The sequence below is a fragment of the Oncorhynchus nerka genome, linkage group LG20 (assembly GCF_034236695.1).
Source record: "Oncorhynchus nerka isolate Pitt River linkage group LG20, Oner_Uvic_2.0, whole genome shotgun sequence".
In the NCBI taxonomy this organism is placed as follows: domain Eukaryota; kingdom Metazoa; phylum Chordata; class Actinopteri; order Salmoniformes; family Salmonidae; genus Oncorhynchus; species Oncorhynchus nerka.
In genome coordinates, this window is record NC_088415.1 from 21,361,527 (window position 1) to 21,373,997 (window position 12,471).

At 44.3% G+C, this 12,471-nt stretch overlaps 1 protein-coding gene across 3 annotated transcripts in view; it reads right to left on the reverse strand.

The window, feature by feature from the left end:
- Window positions 1-12,471, reverse strand: part of slc12a5b (solute carrier family 12 member 5b) — a 116,802-nt gene that overhangs the window by 43,731 nt on the left and 60,600 nt on the right. For all 3 annotated transcript variants that reach the window (XM_029621568.2, XM_029621567.2, XM_029621566.2), the window contains exon 4: window positions 5,043-5,189. In XM_029621568.2, coding sequence (XP_029477428.2) covers window positions 5,043-5,189 — 147 coding nt within the window. The remainder of the gene's footprint in view (window positions 1-5,042; window positions 5,190-12,471) is intronic.

Consider the following 12,471-nt stretch of genomic DNA (forward strand, 5'->3'; position numbering starts at 1 on the left):
TGTGGGTTTCCAGTGGCACGCCTGGAGCTGTGTGTGTGTGTGTGTGTGTGTGTGTGTGTGTGTGTGTGTGTGTAAGTGGCGACGGGGCCCTCTCAGAGCCCAACAGGCCTAGTGACGTGGCACTGCTATGAGACTCCTTATCAGCTGGTAATGAAGTGACCCTGCTCTCTGATGAGCACAGATAAAGCCCTAATTGTTTTACTGTTATCTGATGCTGCAAGCAAGGGACCCCGGGACTGCTCTACTGGGAATCATGCTCCTTGAGCATCCCTGGGCAGACAGACAAGCTCCGGGAAGAAGTTGCCCTTTGACACAGATCTGGGATCACCTTACCCCTCATCAAGTGAGGACACATGATATATGTAAATTGACAGTGATGTGAACTGATAACCATGTACAAAGCTGACCTGGGTTCAAATACAATTTCAGGTATTTAAATTACTTTTCAAATCAAATATTCTTTTGTCATTTCAAATGCACATGTATTTGAACCCATGTCTGGTACAATGTAGAACAAGACAGGAAAGCATGAAGCGTCAAATCAGCGTTGGGTTATAATATCTTATAAGAGATAGCTTGGACACTTCTCCCATCCTGTGAAACCCTGCTGTCTTTTCTATCTAAAGGTGTCCGTCCGCATGCTTCCCATCCGAAAGAGTTCGACTAGACCCCTTGACTTTTTCCAAAGGTTGTTACGTTACAGAAATATTCTAAAATTGATTAAATTGTTTTTTTTCCTCTCATCTACACACAATACCCCATAATGACAAAGCAAAAACTGTTTTTTAGACATTTGAGAAAAAATATTAAATATGAAATATCACATTTAAAGTACATAAGTATTCAGACCCTTTTCTCAAAACTTTGTTGAAGCACCTTTGACAACGATTAAAGCCTCAAGTCTTATGATGCTACAAGCTTGGCACACCTGTATTTGGGGAGTTTCTCCCATTCCTTGCAGATCCTCTCAAGCTCTGTCAGGTTGGATGGGGAGCGTTGCTGCACAGCTATTTTCAGGTCTCTCCAGAGATGTCAGATCGGGTTCAAGTTCATTCTCTGGCTGGGCCACTCAAGGACATTCAGAGACTCCCGAAGCCACTCCTGCTTTGTCTTGGCTGTGTGCTTAGGGTCGTTGTCCTGTTGGAAGGTGAACCTTTACCCCAGTCTGAGTTCCTGAGCGCTCTGGAGCAGGTTTTCATCAAGGATCTCTCCGTTCATCTTTGCCTTGATCCTGACAAGTCACCCAGTCCATGCCGCTGACAAACACCATGCTTCACCGTAGGGATTGTGCCAAGTTTCTTCCAGATGAGACGCTTGGCATTCAGGCAAAATAGTTAAATCTTGGTTTCATCAGACTAGAGAATCTTGTTTCTCATTGTCTGAGAGTCTTTAGGTGCCTTTTGGCAAACTCCAAGTGGGCTGTCATGTGCCTTTTACTGAGGAGTGGCTTCCGTCTGGCCACTCTACCATAAAGGCCAAATTGGTGGAGTGCTGCAGAGATGATTGTGCTTCTGGAAGGTTCTCCCATCTCCACAGAATTCCTCCCCGACCAAGGCCCTTCTCCCCCGATTGCTCAGTTTGGCCGGGCGGCCAGCTCTAGGAAGAGTGTTGGTGGTTCCAAACTTCTTCCATTTAAGAATGATGGAGGCCACTGTGTTCTCTCGGGGGCCTTTTAATGCTGCATAAATGTTTTGGTACACTTCCCCAGATCTATGCCTCGACACAATCCTGTCTCAGAGCTCTACGGACAATTCCTTCGACCTCATGGCTTGGTTTTACTCTGACATGCACTGTCAACTGTGGGACCTTACATAGACAGGTGTGTACCTTTCCAAATCATGTCCAATCAATTGAATTTACCACAGGTGGAATCCAATCAAGTTGTAGAAACATCTCAACAATGATCAATGGAAACAGGATGGACCAGAGTCTCATAGCAAAGGGTCTGAATACCTATGTAAATAAGGTATTTCTGTTTTTATTAAATGTGCAAAAATGTTTTAAAAGATATTTTCACTTTGTCGTTACGTGGTATTGTGTGTAGATTGCTGAGGAAATAGTTTCATTTAATCAATTTTAGAATAAGGCTGTGATGTAACAAAATGTGGAAAAAGTCAAGGAGTCTGAATATTTTCCGAAGGCACTGTATATTACTACGACATTTTGTGCTGATTTTGTTCGTTTTGGTCTTCGGCAAGGGTTTTTTAGGCTGTTCATACGCATTACATTTTTTCTCGAGGAAAGCCGAAGTTCGGTAGCCGAAGTCTACACACCTTCGTCTGTGATTGGACAACAGAAGGGATTCTTCAATAAAGTGTTTGTTGTCATTCAATGAGAGATGACTCGATTTCATGCACATTTTTTCACTTCAGATATATGGCACCAAACATCTTAATTTGTGAAATTGCATGACTTCGATCTCCTCTGCAAAAACTTCAAAATTTAAGATGGATTTCTTGAGCTATCTTAGATTAATTCTGACCATTTCGAGGAAGTACATATCAAGGTGGACAAACTATTATCGTTTTCTTCTCGTTTTTCAGGCAAAGGTCTTTAAAGAGAGTATGCGAGGCACAGAAGTTCACTTCGTCTAGCAGAGTTCTGCTAGGAGCAAACCCAACATAGAATACAGATGCCTTTATCTGAAGGATCTCCACATGTATGTCCACAGACTGCAGAACAAAGAGGAGGCTCTGCTGCTCAGGGTCTACTAGTCCATTAGTAATTTAACACTTTCCTATCCAGAACTAGACAGATCACTGCACCTGTACATAGCCCATCTGTAAATAGCCCATCCAACTACCTCATCCCCATACTGTATTTATTCATTTATCTTGCTCCTTTGCACCCCAGTATCTCTACTTGCACATTAATCTTATGCATATTCTACCATTCCACTGTTTAATTTCTATATTGTAATTACTTAGCCACCATGGCCTATTTATTGCCTTATCTCCCTTATCCTACCTCATTTGCACACGACGTATATATACTTTTTCTACTGTATAATTTATTGTATGTTTGTTTATTCCATGTGTAACTCTGCGTTGTTTTATGTGTCGAACTGCTTTGCTTTATTTTGGCCTGGTTGCAGTTGTAAATGAGAGCTTGTTCTCAACTAGCCTACCTGGTTAAATAAAGGTGTTCTCAACTAGCCTACCTGGTTAAATAAAGGTGTTCTCAACTAGCCTACCTGGTTAAATAAAGGTGAAATACATTTTTTTTAATGTCCCACTGGTCCCACTCGAGTCCAGGTCACAACCTCTATGTATGGCCCAAGGTACAGTAGCAGTCCTTTAGAGTCCTGAGCTCACTGCCTAATCAGAGCTGTTGGGGTTTGATGTTGTCTTTGATCTGTCACGTTCTGACCTTAGTTATTTTGTTATGTCTTTGTTTTAGTATGGTCAGGGCGTGAGTTGGGTGGGTTGTCTATGTTCGTTTTTCTATGATTTGCTATTTCTGTGTTTGGCCTGGTATGGTTCTCAATCAGAGGCAGCTGTCAATCGTTGTCCCTGATTGAGAACCATATTTAGGGAGCCTGGGACCCCAGTCCGAGGTCGGCGGCGAGGGTCGCCGTGTTAAAGAGGCCACGGAGGCGGGTAAAGAGGCAGAGAAGGACTATGGTGGAGTGGGGTCCACGTCCCGCGCCAGAGCCGCCACCACGGACAGACACCCACCCAGACCCTCCACTATAGGTTCAGGTTTTGCGGCCGGGGTCCGCACCTTTGGTGGGGGGAAGGTGCTGTCACGTTCTGACCTTAGTTCTTTTGTTATGTCTTTGTTTTAGTATGGTCAGGGCGTGAGTTGGGTGGGTTGTCTATGTTAGTTTTTCTATGATTGGCTATTTCTGTGTTTGGCCTGGTATGGTTCTCAATCAGAGGCAGCTGTCAATCATTGTCCCTGATTGAGAACCATATTTAGGGAGCCTGTTTTCTATTGTGTTTCGTGGGTGATTATTTACTGTTCTGTATTTTATTTCACCGTTCAGGACTGTTCGTTTGTTGTTTTATTGTTTTTTGTTTCAGTGTTCACTATTCGTATTAAAAATCAGGATGACCACTTACCACTCTGCGCTTTGGCCCTCTCCTTCATACGACAACCGTTACATGATCAGTCCTTTGATCTGACGGGCTGTATCTGCCTTTTTTTAGTACTGTTGCTGACATGCTAATCGGCAGTGATGGAGCTGATAGTAGCTTAGAGTGCTAGCTAGCCTTCATTTGTTATTGGATCTTGAGATAGATGGGGGTAAGGTTGGTCACCTATTGTTTGGAGATTGGCTCATGGGGGGAGATAGTCCTCAAGGCTAGTACTACTAAGGCTATAGCTTTTAGTCCCTTGGGGAGACAAACCAGAATTAATCAAAAGGAACACCATTATGATTTTTTTTTTTAAATCCTACATTCCAAATGCATTCTGGAATTTAAGTTTCAGTTGTTCTGGGTTATATAATTATTTTTAGTAACAAATGATGACATTTCTATGAATCATCATGTATAGAAACCCAAAATATACTTATGTATACAACACTGTAAATTAATAGCTATTTCTGTAAGTGAAGGGATGAATTGTAAATGTATTCTGTAAAGCTTGTAGGGTTACCTCAGGTCAAAACAGGATTAAACTAGGATTTACTCAACTGGGAGAGCTTTGGACATCAAACAGAATTAAAATGGAAGTGGTGTTAAGTATATCCTTATCAGAGCTGCAAACTGGCCTCTGCTCTGGCAGGCACAGTGCCCATTCTAACACTGATGGACATTAGGATAGAGAAAGAGAGGGTGAAGGTGAAATAGAGAGAGAGAGAGAGAGAGAGAGACAGAGAGAGACAGAGAGAGAGAGAGAGAGAGAGAGAGAGAGAGAGAGAGAGAGAGAGAGAGAGAGAGAGAGAGGGAGAGTGGATGGAAGAGAAAAAGAGCTATCCCGGCAGAGGGAAACATGGAGGGTGATATAAAGAGCGAGAGGATGAGGGGAAGAAAGAATGAGAGAAGGAGGAGAACAGAAGAGAGTAGGTTTGTGAGAAGGATATGGTCCAGACTCACCGTGGAGCAGCACATGAAGACGATGATGAAGGAGCCAAAGACCCCTCCGATGCCCACCATCCAGGTCATCCGCAGGAACAGGATCACACCAAAGATATTCTGGATGCAGGGTAGGTACACCCCCATCAGAGTGCCCAGCGATGGTGCCTGGAGAACAAACACAGCGCAAAACGGATTAATACTGTGTGTGTGTGTGTGTGTGTGTGTGTGTGTGTGTGTGTGTGTGCACGTGATATGAACATTTAACAGTGGCACGGCAGTACAACCATTAATATACAAGTACAGTAATGTACCCAACACCTTAGTGGAACAAAACAAATTCCTCCAGTGACCAAATCTTGCATCTGAGTTTGGTGGATACAGTACAGACTCATTCTGCACTCATCATACTGAAATACAGTACAGACTCATCAGAAGCTCACAGGCCCTCCTCTATCCCATCACAAAGAGACAGTAATCAAATGAAGAGGGAATGACAAGCACTTTATTCAGTCATAATGGAGACATCTCCTCCCCATTAACATATTTGAATGGCAGCAGGAAGATAACGCGTTTCCTTTTCTTCATTATTTTGGAGAGCGATTCTGTCCGTCCATGACTGAAAGCTTTTCTTCTGAGGCAATTAAGCTGAAATTCAGGCAGCAGAGATTCCTCTGTGTCTCTCTACACAGAGAGAAAATAATCCATATATGTGATATCATAGTTAAGTAGTAGAAACTTTCACACTCTTCTATTCATGCAGGTGGAAGTGGCTCTAGGATACTAGCTCTGGCTGCCCAAACCCAATGTCCTCTATCGCTCTGCCAGCCCATTTAGCTAATGGCTAGCACAGTTGTCCTGTTGCCAGGGAGAAGGACCCTCTCATTAATTTCTTCACATGGGCCTATCTGTCTAGCTATGTATGTGGGAGAAAATGTAATTATCCCAACAATGTCATCCCACAGTGTCGTTCTCAAACGCTACCCTTGATTAGACATAGCTTTCAGCTATTGAGTTCAATGGGATTGGATCTGCCATAGGACTGACGAGACCTCCAGTAGCTAATACCAGTACGGGACATTACTAACACATTATGGTAGTGCAGGATTCACACTTTTTTATTACTTTTAAATGCAATTTATTCTAGGATAAGATTGGAAAGTCAGTTTAAATTCCAATCGCCTATGAAACAGGGTTTTGGTCATATCCAATAGTGACAACAATGACAGTACAAGTAGAGGTACAAGCAATTATTTGTCCTCTTAGTCCTTGCTTGTCTTCCTTACACTCCAATTAAGTGTCTGAAGCTCCTCATTTAAATTCTGTTGAGTCCAGGGAGGAGATGAGACATGGGAAGGAAATTGAAATCTGTATATAGAGAGAGATGTATTAGCCCCAAGGGTTCTGCAGAGCCACAGGGGAGAGCCAGTGAGAGGTAGCCTACTGCAGGGCCACTCTGACAGACTGTCTACCTCAGGTTTTGCCCTTGGACCTCAGATCCTCCAGGTGACTCATCACAATAGGAGCCTCGCATATACGGAATTACTTAGCATTCAGTGACAGGCTCCACGGCAGCCTGTCTCTTTCACTGTAGAGCAGTGTTTCTCAATCCTGGTCCTGGGGACCTAAAGGGGTGCACATGTACAAACAAAGCTGATTCAAATAATGAATCATGAACAAGCTAAAGCTGGTCATTTGAAAGGTGTGTTAGTGCAAGGGCAAAAACAAAAGAAATTCCCCTTTAGGTCCCCAGGACGAGGGTTGAGAACCACTGCTGTAGAGAACCCTACTGAAGTCCACAGTACACAAAACTCTACCTGTTGAATGAGTCCTCAAGTGCTAAACTACAAATGGACAAATAAATGCACATTTTGATGCATCAATCTTCATTAAATTGTAAAAAGTAGCCTGTCATGTTTTTTCTTTGCAGAACAATCGTTCCTATCAATTTGACTGATGCTAAAGACAACACAAACCACCTCTAAAATAACCTGTCAGACCAATTACCATGCCATGTGATCATGTGCCCCAATTTCACAGCATGAGAGGAATTGTAGTCAGGTGATTGAGTAAGGCTGATGTGATGCTTCTCCTCATCTTGTCTGAGATAAAATATAAAATGAAAACATTATCCCATCCTCTCAGGTTAATATCTACTACCTGTTTAGAATTCTCTTATATCAGCCTCTTTTGGCCTCTTGGCTGGAAGAAGCTGTCAAATGAAGATGCAGATAACAAGAAAAAGAGTGGAGGGGAATGATGCAGTAACCTGCCTCAGACCAGGGTAACAAGACACGACGAGAGAGCAGCTTGTTGTATCAGGGTAACGACAGGCCAAGAGAGCAGCTTGTTGTATCAGGGTAAGGACAGGACGAGAGAGCAGCTTGTTGTATCAGGGTAACAAGACAGGCCAAGAGAGCAGCTTGTTGTATCAGGGTAACGACAAGCCAAGAGAGCAGCTTGTTGTATCGGGGTAACGACAGGACGAGAGAGCAGCTTGTTGTATCGGGGTAGCGACAGGACAAGAGAGCAGCTTGTTGTATCAGGGTAACGACAGGACAAGAGAGCAGCTTGTTGTATCAGGGTAACGACAAGCCAAGAGAGCAGCTTGTTGTATCGGGGTAACGACAGGACGAGAGAGCAGCTTGTTGTATCGGGGTAACGACAGGACGAGAGAGCAGCTTGTTGTATCGGGGTAACGACAGGACAAGAGAGCAGCTTGTTGTATCGGGGTAAGGACAGGACGAGAGAGCAGCTTGTTGTATCGGGGTAACGACAGGACGAGAGAGCAGCTTGTTGTATCGGGGTAACGACAGGACGAGAGAGCAGCTTGTTGTATCGGGGTAACGACAGGACGAGAGAGCAGCTTGTTGTATCGGGGTAACGACAGGACGAGAGAGCAGCTTGTTGTATCGGGGTAACGACAGGACGAGAGAGCAGCTTGTTGTACCGGGGTAACGACAGGACGAGTGAGCAGCTTGTTGTATCGGGGTAACAAGACAGGACAAGAGAGCAGCTTGTTGTATCGGGGTAACGACAGGACAAGAGAGCAGCTTGTTGTATCGGGGTAACAAGACAGGACAAGAGAGCAGCTTGTTGTATCGGGGTAACGACAGGACAAGAGAGCAGCTTGTTGTATCGGGGTAACAAGACAGGACAAGACAGCAGCTTGTTGTATCGGGGTAACGACAGGACAAGAGAGCAGCTTGTTGTATCGGGGTAACAAGACAGGACAAGAGAGCAGCATGTTGTATCGGGGTAACAAGACAGGACAAGAGAGCAGCTTGTTGTATCGGGGTAACGACAGGACAAGAGAGCAGCTTGTTGTATCGGGGTAACAAGACAGGACAAGAGAGCAGCTTGTTGTATCGGGGTAACGACAGGACAAGAGAGCAGCTTGTTGTATCGGGGTAACAAGACAGGACAAGAGAGCAGCATGTTGTATCGGGGTAACAAGACAGGACAAGAGAGCAGCTTGTTGTATCGGGTGTAACAACAGGACAAGAGAGCAGCTTGTTGTATCGGGGTAACAAGACAGGACAAGAGAGCAGCTTGTTGTATCGGGGTAACAAGACAGGACAAGAGAGCAGCTTGTTGTATCGGGGTAACGACAGGACAAGAGAGCAGCTTGTTGTATCGGGGTAACGACAGGACAAGAGAGCAGCTTGTTGTATCGGGGTAACAAGACAGGACAAGAGAGCAGCTTGTTGTATCGGGGTAACAAGACAGGACGAGAGAGCAGCTTGTTGTATCAGGGTAACGACAAGCTAAGAGAGCAGCTTGTTGTATCGGGGTAAAGACAGGACAAGAGAGCAGCTTGTTGTATCGGGGTAACAAGACAGGACGAGAGAGCAGCTTGTTGTATCGGGGTAACGACAGGACAAGAGAGCAGCTTGTTGTATCAGGGTAACGACAGGACGAGAGAGCAGCTTGTTGTATATGGCAACTGCTTGGCATCCGACTGCAAGACGCTACAGAGCGTAGTGCATATGGCCCAGTACATCACTGCGGCAGAGCTCCCTGCCATCCAGGACCTCTTTCCACAGCCTGCTCTCATAGACTAGACTTACATTTACATTTACATTTAAGTCATTTAGCAGACGCTCTTATCCAGAGCGACTTACAAATTGGTGCTTTCACCTTATGACATCCAGTGGAACAGCCACTTTACAATAGTGCATCTAAATCTTTTAAGGGGGGTGAGAAGGATTACTTTATCCTATCCTAGGTATTCCTTAAAGAGGTGGGGTTTCAGGTGTCTCCGGAAGGTGGTGATTGACTCCGCTGTCCTGGCGTCGTGAGGGAGTTTGTTCCACCATTGGGGGGCCAGAGCAGCGAACAGTTTTGACTGGGCTGAGACTTAACATAGTAAACGTAAATCTGAGACACTGAAATTAGTATGATATGTTATGTTTGGTATGGTTACATAACACAGATGGTTACATAAGGAAAATACAAAAGTAGGGTGGTTGGTCGGGGTGGATAGGTTTGCATATAATGCAAACGTCTAGCAACTTGAAGGTTGCGATTTCGAATCTCATCACGGACAACTTGAGCATTTTAGCTAATTAGCAATTTTTCTTATACTTATTACTTTTGAGGTACTTTGCAATTACTTAGCATGTTGGCTAACTCTTCCCTTAACCCTAACCCTAATCTTAACCCTTTTAGCTAACTGTTCCCCTTACCCTAACCTTAACCCTTTAACCTAACTCCTAAATGTAACCTTAACCCTAACCCCTAGCCTAGCTAACATTAGCCAGCTAACTAACATTAGCCACCTAGCTAGAATTAGTAAGATTTCATACATTTTGCAGAATCGTAACTTATTGTACGTCTTGCAAATTTGTAACATATGATACGAATTGTAATTTGTAACATATTGTACAAAATCGATGATGGACATCCACAAATTAATATATACCATACGAAACGTAACATATAATACTAAATGGAGTAGTTACGTACAGAATAATACGAAGTGCTCTGAGACCAGGTTGCTATATCAGGCGATGTCAGAGGAAGGCCCTAAAAATTGTCAAAACTCCAGCCACCCAAGTCACAGACTGTTCTCTCTGCTACCACATGGCAAGCGATACGGATGCACCAAGTCTGGAACCAACAGGACCCTGAACAGCTTCTACACTCAAGCCGTAAGACTCCTGAGGTTAAGAGGTTAAATAGTTAACCAATAGCTACCCAGACTATCTACATTGACCCTTCTTGCATTAACTCTTTTGACTTATCACATACGCTGCTGCTTCTGTTTATTATGTATCCTGTTGCCTAGTCACTTTATCCCTACCTGTATGTACATATCTACCTCAATTACCTTGTTCCGCTGCACATCGACTCAGTACTGGTACACTGTATGTAGTCAAGTTATCATGAATCATTGTTTATTTATTCCTGGTGTTATTATTATTTTATTTTTCTATTACTTCTATTTTTTTCTCTCTGCATGGTTGGGAAGGGTCCGTAAGTAAGCAAGTCACTGTTAGTCTACACCTGTTGTCTATGAAGAATGTGGCAAATACAATTTGATTTAATTTGTGTCAGGGTAACAAGACAGGCTGAGAGAGCAGCTTGTTGTGTCAGAGTAAGAAGACAGGCTGAGAGAGCAGCTTGTTGTATCAGGGTAACAAGACAGGCTGAGAGAGCAGCTTGTTGTGTCAGGGTAACAAGACAGGCTGAGAGAGCAGCTTGTTGTGTCAGGGTAACAAGACAGGCTGAGAGAGCAGCTTGTTGTATCAGGGTAACAAGACAGGCTGAGAGAGCAGCTTGTTGTGTCAGGGTAACAAGACAGGCTGAGAGAGCAGCTTGTTGTGTCAGGGTAACAAGACAGGCTGAGAGAGCAGCTTGTTGTATCAGGGTAACAAGACAGGCTGAGAGAGCAGCTTGTTGTGTCAGGGTAACAAGACAGGCTGAGAGAGCAGCTTGTTGTATCAGGGTAACAAGACAGGCTGAGAGAGCAGCTTGTTGTGTCAGGGTAACAAGACAGGCTGAGAGAGCAGCTTGTTGTATCAGGGTAACAAGACAGGCTGAGAGAGCAGCTTGTTGTGTCAGGGTAACAAGACAGGCTGAGAGAGCAGCTTGTTGTGTCAGGGTAACAAGACAGGCTGAGAGAGCAGCTTGTTGTATCAGGGTAACAAGACAGGCTGAGAGAGCAGCTTGTTGTGTCAGGGTAACAAGACAGGCTGAGAGAGCAGCTTGTTGTATCAGGGTAACAAGACAGGCTGAGAGAGCAGCTTGTTGTATCAGGGTAACAAGACAGGCTGAGAGAGCAGCTTGTTGTGTCAGGGTAACAAGACAGGCTGAGAGAGCAGCTTGTTGTGTCAGGGTAACAAGACAGGCTGAGAGAGCAGCTTGTTGTGTCAGGGTAACAAGACAGGCTGAGAGAGCAGCTTGTTGTATCAGGGTTATGCTCCACTGCACATGTGCTGGATAACAGGCCTAATGTGGCCCTGCTCAGGCAGGTTAGCATCTTTCATCGTGAATCTTGTTCTAGATGCAGCTCTGCAGAGTGGTGACTAGTTTGCACAGCCACAAAGTCACAAAATTAGATTTTAAACCTGTAACCTTTATTTAACTATGCAAGTCAGTTAAGAACAAATTCTTATTTACAATGACGGCCTACCCTGGCCAAACCCAGATGACACTGGGTCAATTGTGCGCCACCATATGGGACACCCAATCACGGCCGGATGTGATGCAACCTAATCTTAACCCTAACCTTAACCACACTGATAACCATAATGCCTAACCATAAACTTTAACTAAGACCAAAGAGCTAATTATGATTTCTTACAATATAGCCAATTTTGAATTGGCTCAGTTTCCAAGGGGAAATGGCTCAGTTCTGCCTCCAGGACAAGATTCATGGCAATAAACGTCAACCAGCCCTGCTCAGGCCCGATAAATTACCAAACGGCTGTGAATCGGCGGGGAAGGAAACGGACAGCGTGCACAGCCATCAATAATGTCCTGTCCAGGCCTAAACATGGCAGACAGCGTCATTAATAACATCCTATCCAGGCCTAAACATGACCAACAGCGTCATCAATAACATCCTATCCAGGCCTAAACATGGCAGACAGCGTAATTAATAACGTCCTATCCAGGCCTAAACATGGCAGACAGCGTCATTAATAACATCCTATCCAGGCCTAAACATGACCAACAGCGTCATCAATAACATCCTATCCAGGCCTAAACATGGCAGACAGCGTCATTAATAACGTCCTATCCAGGCCTAAACATGGCAGACAGCGTCATTAATAACGTCCTATCCAGGCCTAAACATGGCAGACAGCGTCATTAATAACGTCCTATCCAGGCCTAAACATGGCAGACAGCGTCATTAATAACGTCCTATCCAGGCCTAAACATGGCAGACAGCGTCATTAATAACGTCCTATCCAGGCCTAAACATGGCAGACAGCGTCATTAA